Source organism: Lates calcarifer, linkage group LG4, assembly GCF_001640805.2.
Source record: "Lates calcarifer isolate ASB-BC8 linkage group LG4, TLL_Latcal_v3, whole genome shotgun sequence".
NCBI lineage: Eukaryota > Metazoa > Chordata > Actinopteri > Centropomidae > Lates > Lates calcarifer.
In genome coordinates this window covers 17894862-17916069 of record NC_066836.1, presented here as the reverse complement: position 1 = coordinate 17916069, position 21208 = coordinate 17894862, and the positions used below count along the sequence as shown (strand labels likewise).

At 40.4% G+C, this 21208-nt stretch overlaps 3 protein-coding genes across 5 annotated transcripts; 1 reads left to right on the top strand and 2 right to left on the bottom strand.

Moving 5' to 3' along the window:
- Positions 1–559: 559 nt before the first annotated feature.
- On the top strand, positions 560–8729 carry mier1b (mesoderm induction early response 1b, transcriptional regulator). Of its 2 annotated transcripts, none has more exons than XM_018677282.2 (13): positions 560–632; positions 1442–1466; positions 1917–2065; positions 2399–2584; positions 2717–2846; positions 2978–3045; positions 3486–3558; positions 3672–3823; positions 4450–4531; positions 4680–4774; positions 5209–5255; positions 6121–6248; positions 6832–8729. In XM_018677282.2, the coding sequence occupies exons 1-13, from the start codon at positions 624–626 to the stop codon at positions 7146–7148; spliced, it is 1461 nt and encodes a 486-aa protein (XP_018532798.1). In that variant the 5' UTR covers positions 560–623; the 3' UTR covers positions 7149–8729. The 2 variants fall into 2 exon arrangements, with proteins under 2 accessions (XP_018532798.1, XP_018532797.1); XM_018677281.2 differs by having other exon boundaries at positions 5128–5255.
- A 146-nt stretch (positions 8730–8875) lies between these two features.
- LOC108883800 (UDP-N-acetylglucosamine/UDP-glucose/GDP-mannose transporter) lies at positions 8876–11973 on the bottom strand. Its single transcript, XM_018677285.2, has 13 exons — positions 11704–11973; positions 10946–10979; positions 10779–10865; positions 10614–10681; positions 10455–10526; positions 10283–10351; positions 10084–10186; positions 9908–10000; positions 9754–9821; positions 9589–9667; positions 9418–9500; positions 9282–9334; positions 8876–9175 (listed from the first exon to the last, which is right to left on the bottom strand). Exons 1-13 carry the CDS (start codon positions 11895–11897, stop codon positions 9165–9167), a joined length of 1014 nt encoding a protein of 337 aa, XP_018532801.1. The 5' UTR covers positions 11898–11973; the 3' UTR covers positions 8876–9164.
- Positions 11974–12828: 855 nt separating this feature from the next.
- Positions 12829–19964, bottom strand: serbp1b (SERPINE1 mRNA binding protein 1b). 2 transcript variants are annotated; one of them, XM_018677284.2, is made up of 9 exons: positions 19582–19964; positions 18652–18832; positions 18221–18361; positions 17704–17775; positions 17164–17238; positions 16671–16848; positions 16081–16146; positions 15590–15778; positions 12829–14550 (listed from the first exon to the last, which is right to left on the bottom strand). In XM_018677284.2, exons 1-9 carry the CDS (start codon positions 19835–19837, stop codon positions 14491–14493), a joined length of 1218 nt encoding a protein of 405 aa, XP_018532800.1. In that variant the 5' UTR covers positions 19838–19964; the 3' UTR covers positions 12829–14490. The 2 variants fall into 2 exon arrangements, with proteins under 2 accessions (XP_018532800.1, XP_018532799.1); XM_018677283.2 differs by having other exon boundaries at positions 15590–15775; positions 19582–19861.
- Positions 19965–21208: the final 1244 nt, after the last annotated feature.

Below are 21208 nucleotides of genomic sequence, written 5' to 3'. Positions count from 1 at the left end.
GAAGTTACAGTAGCCTACATACAAAAGAACTTTTTAATGCTTCTGGTGTAGGATCTTGAGTGAATATCAAGTGCAAAGTCTTTTTGGAATTTCACATTGTTATACACTTCACATATTTGTTTAGATTAGTTTCTTTGTTTTCTAGTTTTTACAGTAAATGGCAGATGGATCAATGTTTTGAATCTTGACAACAGAAAAATAATTCTGACAGCCTGAAACAGCATGTATGTATCCATTGTTGTACATATCAGTGGATCGGGGTATGAGTGAACAGCATCACTTGAATACATTTTATTTGGGAGCTACTTAATTTCTCTTTTTAATCAATACATTTGATTTCCTTATACAATTTTAATTCTAAAGTACATGGTCTTGTAGCTTTTAAAAAAATATTGTGTAGATTGTTTTAACCCACTTCTTGGTTTAAACAATGTACACATCGTTTATAAGAGTGATCGTTGATTTTATGGGTATAATCTTGCAATCAGAACATGATAACATGTATGTCAGTGTCCCTCAGTGTTCCTCTCTGGAATCATCGTGTCTCTGATACTGCAGGTGGGCGGGGCTCTACATCCGGGAACTGCCGCTGACCCCTGACGTGACCCTGCAGGATTGCAAACATGGCGGAGGTAAGACAGAGAAATAAATATTCGGAAAAAATAAATTTACACTGCTGGATAGTTTGTTCTGTCGAATGTGTACATCGTTTGAGTGTTGTAGCTGTAATACATGAAATTAAGAACCGACTGTTTGCGTCGCTAGATAACAGCCATTTCTTGACACAAAAATGTTTAGTAAACTTCGGATTTAGCTAACGTTAGCTGCGCTAGCCCTGACGGACGGGAGCTGCGGCGTTAGCGATGTTACTTCGCGGTTTTGTTTAAGAATACTTAACTATCCATATTAACGTTTTAAATTGGATATGTAGCGGTAGTTTCACGAGTAGGAATATTTGATGTGTTGTTTTTTAGTCATTATTCGCAGGTGGTTGATACCAACCTCAACTTGAACGCGTTAGCTAAATGTATAAAGGACTACTAGCTTGCAACTTATAATATAAGTTAGCCAGTTGAGTTAATTAACCTGGTAAGCACTCGCCTGCTGTGCTAAGCCAAGTGTGGTTGAATGCAGACGGTAAACACCACTGTACCCTTGGTATTCGTATCACTGAGCTGCTATCTACAGTTTCCCGCAGGAAGTGGTGACAGTTCTCTTTGTTTCTTTTCTTGTTGAACTGCAGTCAGCCTTTAGGGCACAAGGTCGGGCGCGCTTTTTTCTGAACCCCCCCCGCCTCCCATTTGTGCCCCCCTGCCAGAGTTAACTTGAATATGTCATGTGATTTAAAGCGAGGAACAGTTTCTAATTGTACGTTTGGTGAGATATTTGCCTCTGACACAGTTCTTTAACTTTATTCATGTTCCTCTTTTCCGTTTTCCAGCCCTCCCTCGGGAATTCGAGCCCAGGTACATAAAGTTTCAGTTGTTTTGGTGCAAGACATAGGATTGAAATTTGTTGTACAGACTTACATTTAATACGTATTCAGTGTAATGCTTTAAGGAAATGTTATGGTATAAATGTAAATAATATGTAAATAATAATAGTTAATTATTATATTAAACTTATATTAAATTCTGGTCGTTTGTTTATACCAGTTATGATTTTAAACAACAGTAAAACACGTTTAATCATGATTAATTTTAAAACACTAAATGCTTACATAAGTATATAAATACTAACAACCAGAGATTTTTCTATAGTGTTATAAAAACATACACAGTGTATTCAGACAAAAAATATTAACTGGGCTTGCACTGGATTTGTTTAGAATTGCCCTAAGTAAATGTTAATGTCAGTCATATTCTTGGTCTAAATTTACAGTACCTTTCTTTCTTATTTTGGGGCTGTTCTTCTAGGAGGTTCAGCAGGTTCCGATGACCATGATTTTGACCCATCAGCAGAAATGCTTGTCCATGACTTTGATGATGAGCGCACCCTGGAAGAGGAGGAAATGTTGGAGGCAGCAGACGAGACCAATGCCAATGAGATTGAAGACCTTGCTCGAGTGAGTTTAGGGCTTTCAGCACATATTTGGTTTGGTCTGCCCTCTCTGGTAGAAAAAATTGCAAGGTAGTGTCTTCCTCAGTTTACCTTTAAAACTCTAATAGGCAGATGGCCACCCGCCCTGAGGTTTCTGCCTTGTAAAAAGAAGTTTTTCCCTGCCACAGTCACCTAGTGCTTGCTTATGGTGGGAATGGTTGCTTCTCTCTGTAAATATTATAAAGGGTACACTCTAGACCTGCTCTATATTAAAAGTGCCTTGAGATAATTTCTGTTGTGATGCTGCGCTATGTAAATAAAGTTTACTTGATTGTGTCTCTTTTCTTAAATAATACAGGAGGGAGAGATGCCCATTCATGAGCTTCTGAGTCTGTATGGCTATGGAGGCGGCTCAACAGCAGATGAGGATGAGGAGGAGGAAGAAGAACCTGAGGAGGAAGAGGATGATGAAGACGAGGATGAGGAAGAGGACCTTGACCATGATGAAAGCAGCAGAAGCACTGGCGAGTTGAAAAGAAATGAGGTATACTGATGTCTCTTGAGTTTCTCCACACTGATATGGCTTCCAGAAACCTGATATATTGTGTTGTGTTGATTGTTGTGTGTAATCTCAGCAGCACTGGTAACCATGGTGACTTTTTGTGTATGTTTTTAGGGCGAGGGTGTAAAGAACTCATCAGGACAGGGGGATGAGGCCCAGGCAACCTCAGAAGGACGCACACGCTCAGTCAGGTCCCTTGGCACAGCAGAACTTATTCGTCCCCAGAAATTATTGTATTTTGAAAGTATGTGCCATCCTCTCTTCTTTCCTTTTGTTGCAGCTCTGTCCTGTGTTTCAGAACTAATAACATTAGAAAACACTATATATTTTCTCGTGAGATTTATCTGGTTAAATGGATGTCACCCTGTGTTTTAGGCAATAATGATGCAGAGGAGGAGTCAGATGAAGATGAGGACTATGTTCCATCTGAAGACTGGAAAAAGGTTTGTAAGAACTTAATTTGTCAGTGTTAAACTGTTGGATTTGTTTTTCACTCCCAAAGACATTTGTTTGAACAGAGAGGTTAGTTTCTTTTAAATGCTGAATGTCTTGAATCACAACTTATGCAGGTCAGTTTTCATCCTTTTGTCCTATGTAATAATGTAAGTCAAAATATAATATAAATACACAGCAATCAAATTTGGCTCTCACTGATGGATTTATGGCAATTTTATCATATACTGAACTTCTCAGGCAAAGTAAACTTTTTCTAAGGCAACAACTAGAAATATTTATAATTGAGGAATATATCTTCAAAAATCCAACTGTGTGCAGTAATGACTTATATAGGATGCAAACAGGTTTCATATTTTTAATAAACTGAGGTAATTGTCAGTAGTTGCCAGTCTACACTCAGTCTAAACCGTGTGTTTATTTCCAACAGGAGATTATGGTGGGTTCCATGTATCAGGCAGAAACTCCTGTCGGCCTGTGTAAATATAAAGATAACGAAAAAGGTGAGCTGGCTGGTTTGTTGTCTCCCTGCATATTTAGGCTACAACACTGAGACTAAAGTTGGTATAGTGGACATAAGGTCACACTGCATGCTATCCATGAATTTGCCCTGCAGTTTATGAAAATGACGACCAGCTGTTGTGGAACCCCGAATGTCTTCCTGAAGGCAAAGTAGTGGAGTTCTTGACAGAGGCATCGAGGCGAACAGGAGATGAGAAGGGAGTAGATGCGATCCCCGAAGGATCTCATATCAAAGATAATGAACAGGTAAGATCAACACATCTGTAGCATCTATATTGTGTATTCAAGGACAGGGTTGGTCATAGTCTGTATTTTTCTTACTGTCAAGAAAACAGCAAAACAATCAATTGATCCCTCTACGTTTTTTCATCCAAACCCTCATTTAGCTTATTCCTCTGTATTATAGAGCTCTATTGTTGTCCAAAAATATTTAATACATCAGTGAGGCACACCATTGCACTGTGATATGTTTCCTCATTATAATGAGCCCTGACTCTGTTCTCACACAGTCCTGCAGAAATACTTACTTATGCAACACGTGTAGTTGCTGCTGAAAATAGTCTCCAAGAAATGAACGATTTCTTCCTGTTTGAGTAAGGTTTGCTCAGAAGTCCAGTGCCCAGCTGCTACCCAGGATGTAAAAAAATACATCCTGGGTAGGACTAAAGGGGCTCAGAGCTGATAGCAAGAGACAGATTCGGAAAGTATGAAGAGACAAACTAACATTGTTGGGCTTCTCACATAATTATTTTGACAGTAAGAGAAATTCAGAGCAATGCCAGCCTTATTTTTAAAATCCGATCAGTCTCGATGATGTATTAAATGTTATATAATTTCCCTGTGGCTAATGAAAATGTGTGATTTCCCTGTAGGCTTTATATGAGCTGGTGAAATGCGACTTTGACACAGAGGAAGCTTTAAGAAGACTTAGGTTTAATGTAAAAGCAGCCAGAGGTAAAGAGACTGTCATACATCACATTCTGATTTTAATTTTCAAGACAACTTTCTCAGATGTAACACAACTGATCTGGGTTGTTTGACTTTTATTTTTTAAAAGATCATAATACTGATGCAACATTAACCCTCATCTTATTTGTAACAGAGGAGCTATCTGTCTGGACTGAAGAGGAATGTAGAAACTTTGAACAAGGACTAAAAGCTTATGGAAAAGACTTTCATTTAATACAGGCCAATAAGGTAAGAGAAGAGTTAAAAAGCCACAATAATCAGCCAATTCAGATTATTATGTCATGACCACATATTGATGACATTAAAATAATTTTGTTAATCATGACATTAATTTAAAGTTTATTTTAATGTGTTTCCTGTCATGTGGCTGTTGGATGCTCAGGGTTGGAATTTGCTCCATTTCAACCTTGTTGCATTTTGAGACAAATCAAATTTCTTATGTTTCGTCTGTTTATCACATGACTTTTATCAGAGTCCCAAACAGTAATTTGATTTGTCTCTTATTTGAAATTGTGCTGAATCTATCTCTTCAGACGATGGTAATAATGGTTATTTCATGTCTGCTGAATTAAATCTTTCAGGTGAGAACTAGGTCTGTAGGAGAATGTGTGGCCTTTTATTACATGTGGAAGAAGTCTGAGCGTTATGATTTCTTTGCACAGCAAACCAGACTTGGGAAAAGGAAATACAACCTTCACCCTGGTGTCACGTGAGTTTTATTTTTTTATATAAACAGTTGTGGAGATATTGCTAATATAGACATTGTAAATTAATTGATGGAAGAAATCATTTGGCTCTGTGTGTTTGTAATATTCAAAGAGAGGTTGATTCAAAAGCACAATACAAACAGTAATGTAAACAGATTCTCATTTTTGTTTTGTGTTAAAATAAGTCAACCAGTAGTGAGTCCCTCTTGGTCAACACACATGAAGCTTTGTTCATATTTGCAGATCTTCAGTAAGTGTGAAAATAGGGCAATTTTAAGGTGAAGTATTAGCATACTGGAGAACTTCTACTTGAGTTTATGACATTACCAGTCTCTGATAACAAACATGCTTCCTCTGAAATGTGGTGCCCTTTCATACTGCTGCCTCAGGCATCGTGATGGGAAAATAATTTTTATTAGCGTCTTTTTAATAGCCAGTAAAATGTATTTCCATTGTGCATGAGGAAGGACAAGGAGTCTAATGTGTAGAGCAACAGCAAACCTAAGCTCTGCGTAACCAGTTCTAACCTGACATAATAGCAGCCTGTGTCAGCTTGTATTAATTACATTCATGTAGTCTTTCACTATAATTTATGCGTATAGTATAACATTAATGTGCTGCCAGGCTTGAATGTAACAGTGGTGAAGGCAGAATTAAATCTTAAATCAGGCAATCCACACTGGGGCTAATATACAACCACAGCACTGCACAGCTCCACAGCAGATTGTTGGGACTGAGGACATGTATTTAAACAAGTACAATGCAGCGTACAGTGTTACAGTCTATCACTGTATGACTGCAATCATTGTATCACCACATAAAAAGCTGAGGTTGTGTGTAACGGGCTGCGCTGCTGTGTGTCATCAGAGACTACATGGACAGATTACTGGATGAGACAGAGAGTGCCACATCCAGCAGGGCGGCATCGCCTCCTCCCACCACCTCCAGCAGCAGCGCCAGCCACTCCGAGAGGGAGGACAGCAGCAGTCAGAACGGTGAGCTGATGAATATTAAGAACTTTTGTGAGACAGACAGTAAGTTTTAAGTTTCGAGACCTGATCTAAACCAGACTACTTGGAGGCAGGTGTTTTTCCAGAGCACTCGATAAGTTATCAAAACAAAACAAAGTACAGGAATATACAAAAATGCATTGTTGTTATGTCTCTGGCAAATACGTGAGTTGAAAAACAAATAAACAAATAGGGATATTATATGTGCCCACTCAAGGCTCTGTTCTCCCAAATTACAACAACAACAGCAAAAAATTACATTTGCCACTAATAGTATTAAACCATAATTATGCATTTATTTATTATTGCTCTGGTTTTAAGATGTCTCTCCTAGGTTTCTACCTCTACCTCTTTTCAAGGGAAATGTTTGCAGTTTCATTTGTGGAGCTCACAGTGTTGGCAAATCATATTTAATAAATTTTGCAGCAACATAAACAGTGTACTCGTTACTATGGATATCCCATTTTTAATTGATTTTAATGGGATACTACTACAGTTTTTGTTATTTGAATTCTCTATAAATGTCTTGATTATTTTACATGACTCAGTTGTCATCTTTCTTTGACAGGTATTGCAAGCCACAATTCAAGTCACCCAGTGGATGGTGCTCAGTTGCCTCCAGCAAATCAAGTCAAATCTGAGCCAGCTCAGTCCAACGGTCCCTCCCATCCACCAGTAGAATCTCCTCCCATTTCAGACAACAACTCCAACGGCTGCAGCCAACCCGCAGCGCCTAGCCATGACAGAAATGGTTCTCTGGAGCCTCCGCTGGACCACAGAGAGACAGTGGCGGTGGCACACGACAGGCCGGCCAAGAGGTGCAGGACGGAGGCAGAGCCTTTGGGTCAAACTGAGGTGGAACCATCTAGAACACAGGAGAACTGAAAAGCTTGGTGGTGTCAACAAATAAGACTGATTTTCCCTACTTAAGGCTGAAGAGCCTCTCTTGGCCTGCGAGCACAGCATCTCCTTAGAGCAAAGACTCAACTCTTTAATAAGGTCAAAGGTCACTGAAAATCACACCGTGAAGAACACAGCTGACCAAAATGCAGCTGGTTCTCCAGGCGGGGAAGCCACCGCCCCATCCCCCCTTCAACCCTCCAACCCATCCATATACTGACTGCCTGCAAAGCTCATCCCAAAGTACCACAGCTCCATCATGTCCTACAAAACATCTTCTGCCCATCGACTTTATCCCTTTTTGGAGACAAAATTTTGCCAAGAATTTCCTTTTTCTATTTGTATTCAAAGAAAATAAATCACCTGTGATATTTTTTTACACAAAGAGATATTTATATTTTTTAACGAAAAAATCTATAATGGGTAATTACTGTTCAAGCCATTTGAACATTTGATGAAACAGGGGACATGTTTTAAATGATTATGTGCTGAAGTTGGCAAAAAGAGGCAAGGTAGGCTAAACCAAGATGAGTAGGCTGGTGCTGTCGCTGGCTCACTTTAGTTGCACTTTGATTGTATGTTTCTCATTGTTGATGAGGAGTGGTGACGAAACCCAGCAGAATTACATTTCCACTCCTTCACTTTTGCTTCTGAACCGGCTCTGGCCTCTTATCATGGCTGTTTGTTTGATTATGATAAATAAACCAATGGGTGAGTCCCCCTGCAGGTTTGTTTGTGTAAAGCAGCTGACATCAGTGATGTCCTGTATTATAACTCATCATGTAGAAGATCGCTGTATTTTTGGATTTTCATAGTCAGTGCTTTGCTCAACGCTTTGTTTTTACTAGACAGAATGTCCATGATTTTTAATGTAAAGTTTGTATAGATTTCTTACCTTGAGCAGTTGGTACATTTTTTATAACTCTGTTCATTTCTGTATTTTCTGGTCCTCCTCGTAGGCTTTGCTTTTTGTTGAGAAATCTTTGCTCTGTTGCTCTGAGATGGATGTAATGATAAAAAAGTAGCCATTCCTCTTTCCCTCTCTGTTTGGCAGCACTTCCCATTCCTGTGTGACCCTGCTCAGTCTGTCATGTTTGTTGCGGAGTTTCATCTGTTGTTCAAAAAAAGCTCCACATTGTGGTTGAGTGTGCTGCTCACCTTTGGTTTAAAAACTCTTAACTGCTTAGTTTCAATCAGTATCTCTCCTCAATAAGTGGCTTCGGAACAGTGAATCTCCAGCAGTGAAAACAGACCAGGTTGACCTGGTGGGGGGGGTGTGACCTGGAAGAGTTGTTTTGGTACAGTAGCTGTTCAACTTAATGCTTAAGTGTTATACTTTGTACTCCAGCTTTGAATTTACATTCACAAATTAAGATAAGTTTGTCTCAAATAATGTTGATCCATGTAGTCTGTTTCTTTCCCTTTTTTGACAGTGATGTCTTGTTTTCTTTTTTTTTGTTTGTTTTTTTTTCTCTGTAAATGACGATCTGAATAAAAATGAAGTGTATTCCAAGACTGGCTATGAATGGAATAACATTGGCTATATTTAATAAATGTATTAATGAAGCTGGGTTGTCATATTGTGAGTTTCCATACTGCAAATTTAAGTTCAGAAGAAGTAACACTTCATAATATAGATTAGATTTTTTTCAAATACATGCAGTATGTGCATTGAAACAGTTGTGGTTCAAAATAAAAAAAAAAAAACCAAGCTCTATCCTTTCAGTTTATTGATTTCTCATAAATTCTCATACCATTGTTTTTAATCAGTGAAATATAATTATTTTTAAAAAGTTAAGGCACTTCTTCTTCGTCTTTACAGATATAAGAGCAGATAACAACTTTCTATGATTGCAACAGAAATAAAAATACATAAAAAATGTTTGTAAAACATTTTAACAGCATGAATTTAAAATGATATATATCTACAAACAGTACGCAGATAGTAAAATGTGTTCTGGACGTTTTCTTTGTTCTTCAGTGTTGGGTTGAAACTGCGGTTTACGCCTTTTCTGTTAAATTTGATGCAAAACATTTCAGGAAACATGTTCCATTTCTGCTGGAAACCTTGGAGACAAAACCTGACTGAACAACTGAAATTAACTGAACTGTTCTTACTTGTTTGTTCCTGTGTGAAGGTGATGTAGGAGTACACCAGGCTGCCAGCGATACTGTGGGAAACAAAGATGATAAAATCTGCTCTCAGACAGAAAATATCAGCTCCTCAACAACACAGTCATTGTTTCTGTTTTACCTGATGTTTAGACCTATAAAGTTAGTCCAGGTGAATATGTAATCTCCACCAAACACCATCCCAATGTAGGTCACAACAATATTCTGCAGGAATCACAGAGAGGAGTCACTACACACTTCTGCATTCATCAATCAGCCAATACGAGAGCAGCATCGGCTTTAAATAACCTACCTTAATACAGCCTATGATGGAGGTGGTGAGTGCTGAGTTGTACTGTGTGCACAACATGATGGAGTACATTAAAATAAAGCTGTACGACAGATTGGAGAAGAATTAGACAAGAGCAGCGATGTGTACTAACAAATAATGGGAGTAGGAGTTAGGCGTGTAGTTTACCCCATGACACAGGAGAGCACAAACTGAACAACAAACAGCTGATCAGACCATCCATCATAATCCAACCCCTGTACTCAAAACACAGACAATAGAGATCCTCAGCATTAACTCAAGACACCAGACGATAAATTATACAAAGCAATTTCTCCCTTACCGCTTGCAAGTCCCCTGAGTAGTAAGCATAGGCCACAGTGGGGAAAATCATGATCAGAGCATTGTAGTATAAAAGCCCATATTTGCCCAGCTCCTGCGGGAACAGCAGCATGTAATTCTTTAAGAAATTCTGCAGAACAGGAAGCATCATGCTATGAGATCAGCATCTCTGCTCACCTTGGAATCAAGTTTCTGCTTCACATACGCCCCACTGGCCGCTGTCAGAGCATTGTTCATCATTATGAATATGTATCCTTCAAGGTCAAAAGCTAAATCAGCGCTAAAGAAAAAACAAAAAACACAGAACAGGCTTAGGAATGAGATACACATTCATACAGTCTACTGCCTGGGAATGAGATAATATCAGCTGTCTCACCTGGCAGCAATGAAAGCACCAAAGATCATGGTAAACACTGTCATTTTAACTGAGGCAGAGAAAGTCTTTCTGTGAAGAAAAGGAAGTGGCTCCCAGTTACTGATATTATTTATTTGCATGTGCAAGAATATTTTGGTTTAACTGTGCAGAGGAAAGATGAAGTTTAACCCACTTCAACAAAACTCCTTCAAACACCATGGTGAGAAAAATACTGAACCTCCTCAGAACTGTAAACATAGGTAAACTAGGAAATGAAAACAACATGGTGTTATATTTTGTTTTAAAGTATATTTCACAATTATACGACAAATAATGGATTATAAGATCTCACTTGAGTCGTTGCGTCCCAAACAGTCCTGATATTTGATTCCCAACATACAGCAGAGGCAGCGGGAACATCTGAAACGCAAGGAGGCAGATGAAATGTTAGTTTTGACCTTTAGTATGAAAACTATCTCATAATATCTGATATCATCTTGAACAATTCACTCCTCACCTTGCGTGGTATACTCAGATCCAAACCTGGAAATGAGATTATGCCCAACATCTTCCCAATCCCTAGAACTACAATTGTAGCCAACATCTGCAGAGGCAGGCAGACACAGCATTGTTTAGGTGGACAGCAAACACAGTATGTGATGACTCAATGTAAGAGAAACTTACTTGGCCGATTCCAACACATGTTGACGATGGAAATCTGTAAAACATGTAGACGATGAATGAGGAAAATGACTTAACACAAATACTTACAAGTGTGGTGCAAGTGTTTACTTCTACTTTACATTTATCTGATTGTTAAAGTCACTTTAAAGATTACAATTTTAAAGGAAAACACCACCAGGAGCTACCGGTCACACCAGACCACAGAGGGATGTTACAGCAAAACCCCTGAGAGTGTTGAACAGAGAAAGGGTGGATTTTATTGCTTATGAATTCAACATTTAATTTGTAAGATAAAGAACGTGTTATTTTATCTGACAAAATTATATATTCTCGCTTTAAGCACATTTCTGCCATCACTGTTTAGAGAGATAACATTTGCAGCGTTTACGAATGGAAATGTAGATTTTTTTGTGAATACTACAATGTTTCATTAGTTTGGTTGATGACAAGTCAAACATTTTAAAGTGGATGGGACACACAAAAGGGACATCTGGCCTCTGTTTCCAAGGTGATCAAACTGTTTTAATATACATAGCCTATACTCTGGCTGCTCCAAACTAAATGAGGAAGTTAATTTTTATCTGTTTATTCTATTCTGTCTTCTTCCTATCTATCTTAACAGTCCAGAGCTCGTCCCCTGCACACATCATATCTCCATCATTAAAACTGCCATCTCTAGTCCCTGTTGTTATTGCTAATATAAAAATGGTCAACTGTCTGAAACGAGGCTTCCTGTAACTTGGACTCTGTACCTTTACCTGTAGCTGGTGAGGACGCTTTTGTTGACAACAACGATGAGAAACGAACTAACTCCGTAAAAGCCCGCAGCCAGCAGCTTCAGAAACACTGCGGGGCTGTCACCAGATGTGTCGCTTTTGGTTCTGGACGATGCTCCCTCAGGTGACAGGTTTCTGTCGCCGAACTCATGTCGACGTTTGTGCAGCTCTGCCATCACTTATCGGCAAAGTTCAAACGGAAGCTTATGAGTCCCTCTGCACATGCGTACAACCGTCCAGTCGAGGCAATACGAAGTTCTGTCGGCGAAGCCGGAAATGAAAAGAAGAGAAACATCTTGAGTCAATACGTTTAACATAAGCATAAAATTATTTTTCTGAGAATTACTAAGTGTAACTCCGTAAACCGTGACTGGCAACAACACGAGAGGTCCGCTAACGTCTATTTTAAACTGTAATTGGCATAAAAAATAATTTAGTAGAGTGGCACATTTGAGTAATTTTACTGTTTTGATTTTCTAAAAGGTCCTTTCATGGATAAGCCTAATACATTTCTGCTGCACATGTACGGTTAACGCTAGCTACTTTTCAAAACAGAGTTTGGTCTAAAGTCTCACTATAGAAACGACAACACATCATTTTTGACTTTAAAAAGTTGTAGGTGCAGAGTATATATATACGAATAACTACAAACGAAGTCAGTTGCTACACGTTTCAAAGCTGTGTTACAGCTTGCTAAAACTATTACAGTCTAATACAACAGCCGTGCAGCATATCCGACCTTCACGAGGGTTACAATGTTTAATTTTAGTCGAAACTATTCACGTGACTTAATTTGAGTTATGCTCTCCAAATAATTGATATAAATGAGGTTAGATTAAATATTAGACACAGCTCTCAGTATAATGAAAAATGTGCCTCAAACTACAACCTCCTTGTCCATTAAGCTGCAGTCCTGCTTGATAAACTGGGAACGGAGTGTAAATCAGTTTCTGGACTGTTTACATCTAATTTAAACTGGGAATACTGTGGCCTTGAAACAAACCACAGCCTAGGTATGTCTAAACCAATAAAGAGTCAAGGGCACATTTGTTTACATCTTTAAAATCACAGTATTGATTTTAAACAACCCAACAGCCATTGGCAGAGTACATGTAACACCTCTAAAGCAATTTATTAGAACAGGGATGTTTGCAGAGAAAGTTTCACCGTCATGTGGCTCAAACAGTCCTACAAGAAAACTGCTTCAGCCGTCTGTATCAGTGCATCACCAGCAAGTCTTTGCAGAGCACAGCATGTAAAGCTTTAATTCACTCCCTAATGTCTTCAGTATAACCACCCCACCCCACCCCACTGAAATATACCCGCTTCATTAAAACAAACAAACAAACAAACAAAAAAAAAACTCACTGGAAATGCTGACACAGGTGGCTAAAAGCACCATTACCTTACATTACATTCTGTAGCTCATGATTGTTCCACAATGACAGCCGACATTTCTTTCAGACAAATTATGCATTGGTGCTGCTGCACTGATAAAATAAAAATAAGATAAAAACTGCAAATATGGTTCACAAAAGGGGGAGGAAAAACAAACTTCAGAGAACTGGTGCTGAAAAAAAAAAAAAACCCAAGTGCTTCGAGATCTGAAAGACATTACAGATACTCTAAGAGCGAGATATGTCCACGGTCTACCTATCATTCTCACCTAAATTTCAACAATCACTTCTCAAAACACAGCATGAACTACTTCAGGTGAGAACTTGCAGTCTACTGTTTGAGAACAGCAAGTTCGTAGCAGAGGAATACTTAAATTCTAAGTAACTAGCTGTCAAAGTCACACATTCAACCTCACACTTCTACACTCTCTCTCTCACATTCACTCACACATTCACACATACACACATATCCTTAACAAAAAAATACAATATTTGCTTAGTGGTCCTGAAGTTACAAGTAGTACAGTCTGTATGACCTAAGAGGACCAGCCTAAAGATATACATTGGGCCCCGGGACACCCTGAAAACACAGGTAGCACATCTGGATCAGGGGATACAAAGCATTACTAACCACTGGTCCACCAAAAAAAGGCAAGCTATCAAAAAATAAAATAAAACAGGAAAGAGGCATTTACTTCCACTGCACAACAAGCAGAAAAATACCAAGCTTTAGTAAGAAGTCACTTCACCTGGTTACCCATCCTTAATTTGTGCCTCGCAAAGGGATGGGTAGTCAGGAGCAGAGTAATTACACTTTAAATGCATGTTAAGCCATACTTCAGATATCTAGTACAAGTTTCCTATGTAGTGAAGTGCTACCACATCAGTGTGTATTACTGGAAAAAAAAAAACTCCAGTAGAAAGTCTTTTCTAAGATGACCCCATAATACTGAGCTCATGAGGAAAAAAAAAAGCACAAAAGCTTCAGGGGAAGAGATACTCACACTTCAACCTAACTGCAGAAATGCATAAATTCAAGCAGCACAAAAAATATCAATGAAGTATGCATAATCTCTGAAAAAAAGAAAAAGTATGAAAACATCCCTGCTTTCATGTTCCTAAATACAAAACTTCAGTGTAACAAGAGGTCCTTTTTTTCCGCCTTTTTTTTGTCTTTTGTTCTCCTTTAAAACAGGTAAAATTTTAGTCCTCTGGTGGTGTGAGTGGTATGGGATGACAGTCTTTTTTTTGTCATTAAAATCTTTTTTTTTCTCTGTTTTCTTATATACTTGAAGATGTGGTAAGCATGCAAGCCTCGTAGAGGAGGGGCCCGGAAGGGCTGATGGGTGGGCTGGTGGTGGAAAAGGAGCCTTTAGGCCAGAGCTGGGAAGGCCTCAGGATCATCCACGTTGGGGACTGACACTCCACTAGCCTGGGGAGAGAACACACAACAACCAGGACAAGGTTAACTGTGCTTATTAAAGCTGCTATAATCAATATTTTATATTAACAATGGATCACATTACTACTCGTATGTGAAGTGATTCTAATTGTGATAAACCCAAACAGAATTACATTACAGTCACAGTTACAAAAAGCTCAAAAAACTCATCGTGTAATACCTCCCTAACACAAAACAGCAGGCAGACAAAGTTAATGACTAGTTGTTTTCCTACAAGAATCCAAATTAATCTCTTGTTGTCTAAACATTAGGAGCCATACAAATAAAATACTGCCTACAACTGGTGAAATTATTGTTTAAATCAGTAAATGTTTAATTGAAATATAGCTACTATGTTAGAAAGACAATTAGATTATACACAAAGTGATTAGAAAGAAAATTAGCTAGCAATAATTTTGGATTTTAGAGTAATTACTTAATTTTTCTAAGCCTGATGCCAGACATATACTGGTTTCAGTTTTCCACTGGTGTATTTCTGCTGGTTTTCTATGAATCCAACCTGATTATCTTTGAGCACAGGACTCTTGGTCAAACAGAGCCAACATTTTGAATAGATAAACTAAGGCTTTAGGAGACTGTGAGGGGCATTTCTCACTATGTTTTAACATTTTACAGACCAAACAGTTAGTTGATGACTAGAAACAATAACTGTCCTGTTGTTTACTAATGAAAACAATTGTTAGTTGCAGCCTGAGACTATGACTGTATGAATCTATGTGGGTATTTGATGACAGCTCAACAGCTTAATACTACAAACATTATAAACTCTAATTCACACAACTAGGCACTATCATTACACAGATCTACCTCACCACTGTCAGGAGGTCAGTCCCTGAGTTTTCCATTATGGAGCATGTGCTCACTGGTCTGATATTTCAGGGCCTCAGTGTTCCGCAGCAGGTTTTCCAAGTCAGTGGTTTTACAGCCTGTTCAGACTCAGTGAGCTCAATCTTTTGTGAGGGACACTAAACCGTTTGTTACTGGCACCAACAGCAGCTTTTATTGTTACCTTGTCGGACCGTCCTCCCCCGCGTGCCGTCCTGCTGCCTCCCCCGCCGCGGCCCCCTCTGCCTCCGCGCGCTCCCCCACGCCCGCGGCCGGGGCGGCCAAGATCTCCAAAGTTGATCTCCAGCTGAGATGTGATGTCGTTGGCTGGTTTGCGGAAATGGTGGTCACTGGACTCGTCGGCGGTGGCCTGCTGGTGAGAGCAGATGATGATGAGTGTGTTTCTGAGATTAACTGCACTCTGGAGTTTGAGGTTTGCTTTTAAACAGCAATAAAGTGAGAGTGTGAAGTGAATTTCCTTTAGTGTGCACTGCTTAGTACACTGTCTTTAGATTCTTAATTTCCTCCACCAAAAATAAAAACACACAAACCTTAATATCTGAAGGTAGATTAAGCCACTCACCATTTTCTAATGGGTGGATTTATACACATTGTTAACCCTGAATGTTTTCATGGACTGTGTGGATGAAAGACCAGTGTGAGAGCTGCAGGCACCTTGTGGTACAGAGTGTGTGAGTCTGCTTCCGTCTCTGAGGCGTCAATCAAAGCACCAACGGGCCTCTGGAAATCACACAAACACATCAAATATCAGTGCAAAGGTATTCACAGATGTAACGTCACCTCTACAACAACCTGAGCATGTGTCCCTGAAGTCCAACCAGAAACTGAAATTTCCATTTAAATACACCACTTAGAGGAAAAGTGAGGCACAAAGCCTCTGTGCTGTCAACTTTGAACAAATCAGCTATTTTTTTTTTCTCAAAAAGGCAAAAGCACAATGTCTAAAACCTAGCTGTCCAGCGGGCAGCATGTCAGCAACAACACAGGCATGCTCTCCGTCAGTGTTCACACTTGTTCTGAACCATCAGCTTTCTGCCATGCACCAAAAACATCTGACTGAGTACAATGCCTCAGAGGACACAACAAAAGTTTCCTGAGTCTGTACTTCCTGTTTGCTCTGTGCTAGAAAACTGAAACAATCGCAAATGAAGACAATGATGATGGGGTACAATGTCTTAAAAACTTAAAAAGACTAGAGGATGCTTTAGATCACAGTGTAGAAAAGGTGTCTGTTTATCACTCACATCTTCACTCTTGGACTTGTGCAGCACGTATCCTTTCTTCCATTGGCTGTCAGCTCCCTCGTTGGGCTTGCGGATGTTGAACTCCACCTTGGTGCGCTCCTTGTCCTGCATGGCCTTCCACTCGTCCAGGGTCATTTCTCTGGGGCCTTCATTCTTAACTTCTTCAACCTCATTCTCCCTGGAAAAGCCAGCACCAAACACCAACCATGTAGCAAACTTAAAACCTCAAACTGCCGATCCTCTTAGCTCCATACGTGCGATCTAATCCTGAGGCCAAGAGGTCAGCGACAATGTTTATCCCTACAGCTTTGTGCGGGGGGTGGGGTGGGGGTGGGGGGGCGCACACATGGAAACATCGTTTGTGACGCAGGAGACCTGACAAAACCCAATATGCTGATAACGCTATGCAGCTACCTTTTCTGCAGCTCTTAAAACAAAGAGACATCCAAATATCACCTGACACCTGAACGTCGGACGGGAAATGGATACTCACTTGTTCTCGGAGCCGGCAGGTGCGTTCTCCTCGCCCTCTGGGGTCGTCTCAGGAGCAGCAGTCTGTTCAGCCTCACTGGGAGCAAAGACATACAGGCACCTTGTCAATAAACATTCTTTCTACACCATTTAGCACAACAGAACAGTACAATTTTAGAGGTAAAAGCTTAAGCTGCACCACATTTATACCTCTTAGAAAGATAAACATAGTGTCTTTGGCTTAAACATGAAGATTTACTCTCAAGAGTGTTGCATCCATGTTATTACACACTTAAAGAAAATTAAAAAAAAAAACAAAAACTCTACAACAGATTTGTTAACATTTCAGAATGATCAAATTTAAGATTGCATTTACATTTTTATCTGTTTAACATTGCATGTGCTGTAACCACAAATGCCAGATGCACCAGACTACGTTTTTTTTATTGACTGACTTTTTTTTTAGACCACACTCCGTAAGCAACGTCTGGGCAAATATCAGATGTGCATTACTCTGTGTAGCTCAGATAAACAGGCCATGTGACGTTTCGTGAAAACTCACCTCACTTCATCCTTCACATTGCCCCAGTTGTGTGAGCCACTGCCACTGCGCTTCTCCTCAGTTTTCTGATTGCTGGAGCAAAAAAAACCAAACACAGAAGACAAAAAAAACAAAACACACACACTGATGTATGCAGGCTAAAAATACTTGTAGCCAACTGTGGGAGAAATACTAAAACCAACAATGATCCTCTAGTCTGCAGTGAAAAGTATCTTAGTGTACATAACTTGGAAAAAAGAATACAACTGATCCTAATCTGAGCCGTCACTGAGAAACACACATTTGGGTCAGACTGTTGCTCAAAGTAAAGTATAAGTGTGTATAGTGTAACTGTCAATAGACTTTTTAGGTTAGTGAGTTTTCAGTTTCAAATAAACACAGTACTTGTTAACAGTGCCACCTAGGTTTGGCAACCTAGGTTTGGCAAACTATCTCTCGATAATGAGAGTGTGTAAAGAAGTCATTCCTATTTATGGACTCGCTGGTCTGCTAAGGTCTCAGTTCGAGACTGACTCACGATTTGTCACTGCCACTGTGTCTGTCAAAGTCTCGTTTCCCACGGGAGTCGAAGCCTTCTCCTCGGCCCATGCCCCGTCCTCTTCCACCACGCCCACCCCGGCCGCCACCACGCCCTCTCGGGGGCCTGTCTCCAGAAGGCCTGACGGACGCAAAGAGACACTTAATGAAGAAGTGTGAAGACGTGACTTATCTGAGGAGTGGATCAGCACTTGTCATCCACACTCATGCTTGTGTTCTCTTAATGTTAAATGTGAGAGAGAGCAGCCCAACTAGTAGATTACAGATGGCTGAGCTGTGTTGTTGAGGTTAAGTGAGTGGAGATGATATCAATAGCTACCCACACAGCACTGATCCCATGATTGCACCAGACAGCCTTGGGCTAATCTGCATGTTTATATATGCTCTTCATCATTCATCACAGCTACCCACTTGTCTGCAGAGAACTCTCCACCTCCCTCAGGCTTGTCCTCAGCGGGCTTCTCGAAACGACGCTCTCGGGGAGGTCTCCGGTCCGGCCTCTTGTCTCCAGGTCGCCCTTCGCCCTGCCCACCCTGGTGCTGGGAACCAGGCTGGCCCTGCTGGTCTGGTCTTCGGCCCACCCGCCTGATACCTGCAAATTACAGGAGCATGAGTCTACTAAGCTCTGTTAAGGGTTAGAAAGGTGATAAAATGCTAACGCTTACTGCAGGAACATGCAAACTGTCACGCAAAGGAACTATCTAAACTGCTGACTGTCACCTCTCCTGTCAGCAGCTTCAACAACAGCACTGAACTGTAACTATTGATGCAACTGCCTCACAGTGGGCCCCTCTTTACATACATTTATGTGCAGCATTGATGAATTCGTTTTAGGACCACTAGGCTAGGAAAAAAAATAAAGTGTTCACTGTGAGACGACACCATCAGTCCAAACAAAGAGCAGTCTGTCTAGTTTGCCCTGTAAGCAGGTGAATATCCTGCGCATTTGCTTTGCAAAGCCTGTAGCTGCCAACAGAGCTGCGTAGCCAGTGCATGGAGCATCATCCACCAGACAGTAACCCAACACTACACCGTCCTGTCGGATGCTTGGGGAAACCATTTCTGCGACACGGACTCGTTAGTTTGCACAGGACCTCACTGGTGGGTTACATCTGAACATAACAGTTACCCTCCGTGGCACGGACGTGTGTTCACGTCTCGCTGGCCTCAGCCTGTGAGTCTGTCCTCTAATAACAACAGGACAGGGTCCATGTTGACCTCACGCTGTGTTTCGCTCAGACCAGCAGCGGCTAACGCAGCTAACAGGAGCTGCACATGACAGATGATACGAATATAAACATGCAGTGCACACAAGCGAGAGGGAGCAGGTGAAAACATTACCCTCTTTCTTCAGGGGGACTGGAGCCTGGGACTCTTCCTTCTTGTCCAGCAGCGGGTTCTTCCTGTCCTTCTGTGACTCCTTCTTCGGCTGCTTGGCGGCTTGAGCCGCGGTCTTGGTAGAACCAGCGGCGGCCCCCTCCTTCTTCTTGTTTTCAGCAGCTTTCAGGATCTCGAACGGGTCGGACTCATCGTCCAATAACTGGTCGAACCGGTTGGTTACGACGCAGCCGAAGCCTTCTTGCAGGTGTCCGGGCATGATGGCGCCCCTTCAGCGGGATTCACCTCCGATTCTACGAGGCTTGATGCGAACAATTCGCTGGATGCTGCCACAAGATGGCTGGGAGAGCTGCCCCTTCTCTTCCGGTGCGAGCACCATCCGGGACATCGTGCAGCGCGCACCAATCTGAACACACGGTGGCTGCAATGTTTTTATTTACATTATGTAACGATGTGCTTTCATGTCATCCTGGAATAATCCGGGTTTTAATGTCTGAGAGGACGTCACATGCAAGGGAAGCTTTCAATAGCTTACATTAAGCTGGAGAGCTGTGTTGCTACAGAAAACCGGACCCTACTTTGTAAAACCACATGATACTGCAGGAAAAATAGACAGTAATTTCAAAAATGCACGTTATTCCATGTTTTGCTTATAGGAGTTCACAGACACATTTCTAAAAGGAAATACCTAAGTAAGCTCTGCACTGATACAGTTATTGCTGTTAAAAACTCAGTGTCTTGTATGCGCAGCTGTGACCTTATGCTGATGCTAAAGACATGCACATCATAAGATTAAGTGGGATTTGTTTAGTTTATAAAAAGCAGCAAATGGTGTGGGTCAGGGCCAGTAGGAGCACGCTGCGCAACAGCTGGTGCTAACATATCTGACAGGTGTGTCCTCTGCAGAATCACACTGAGCGTGCTGAAGATATGTTAAAGCAGGTCTTTATGTAAACTCAGCATGTATTAGAAGTGATGATTTTCCAAGCACTAGGCTTGACTATGAGGATTTTATCATATAACAGGATTAATCTATTTATGAAAAAAAATACAGTGTCAATATCAAAATTTCTGGTGTGGTCTCCACTACAGTAAATCAGCACAAGTGTAGTAGTGTATGTAGTCAGGCTCAGACTGTCACTGCAAAAATGACCAACACTAACCTTAGTTATTATTATTGAATAAAATAGCAATACTTCACTATAAAAACATTTAGTTTCAAGTAAAAGTCTGGCATTGTAATAAAATAGTACCAACTTATTAGCAGCAAAATGTACAAAAGTAAAAGTACTCCTGTGGCCTTTGTCAGAGTGTTTAAGTATTGAGTCATTACTACTGATGTGTTACTGTGCCTGATCATATATTTTGTATGCACAACCATCTTAACTGACACATTTAGTGTAAAAGTACATTATTTCTCTCTGAAGTGCAGAGGGGTATAAAATAACATAATATGGAAGTACAATGAACTTAGTTATTTTCTATCACTGCTGATCTGACTTACTATCCCTTTTGCTCAGTGGTGGGCTGTCAGGACCAGCAAGGCCTTTTCTGCTGGCCTAAACACTGTCACAGTCACTGAATTATATTTCTATACATGTTTTTTTTCCCATCAGTACTATATGTATTA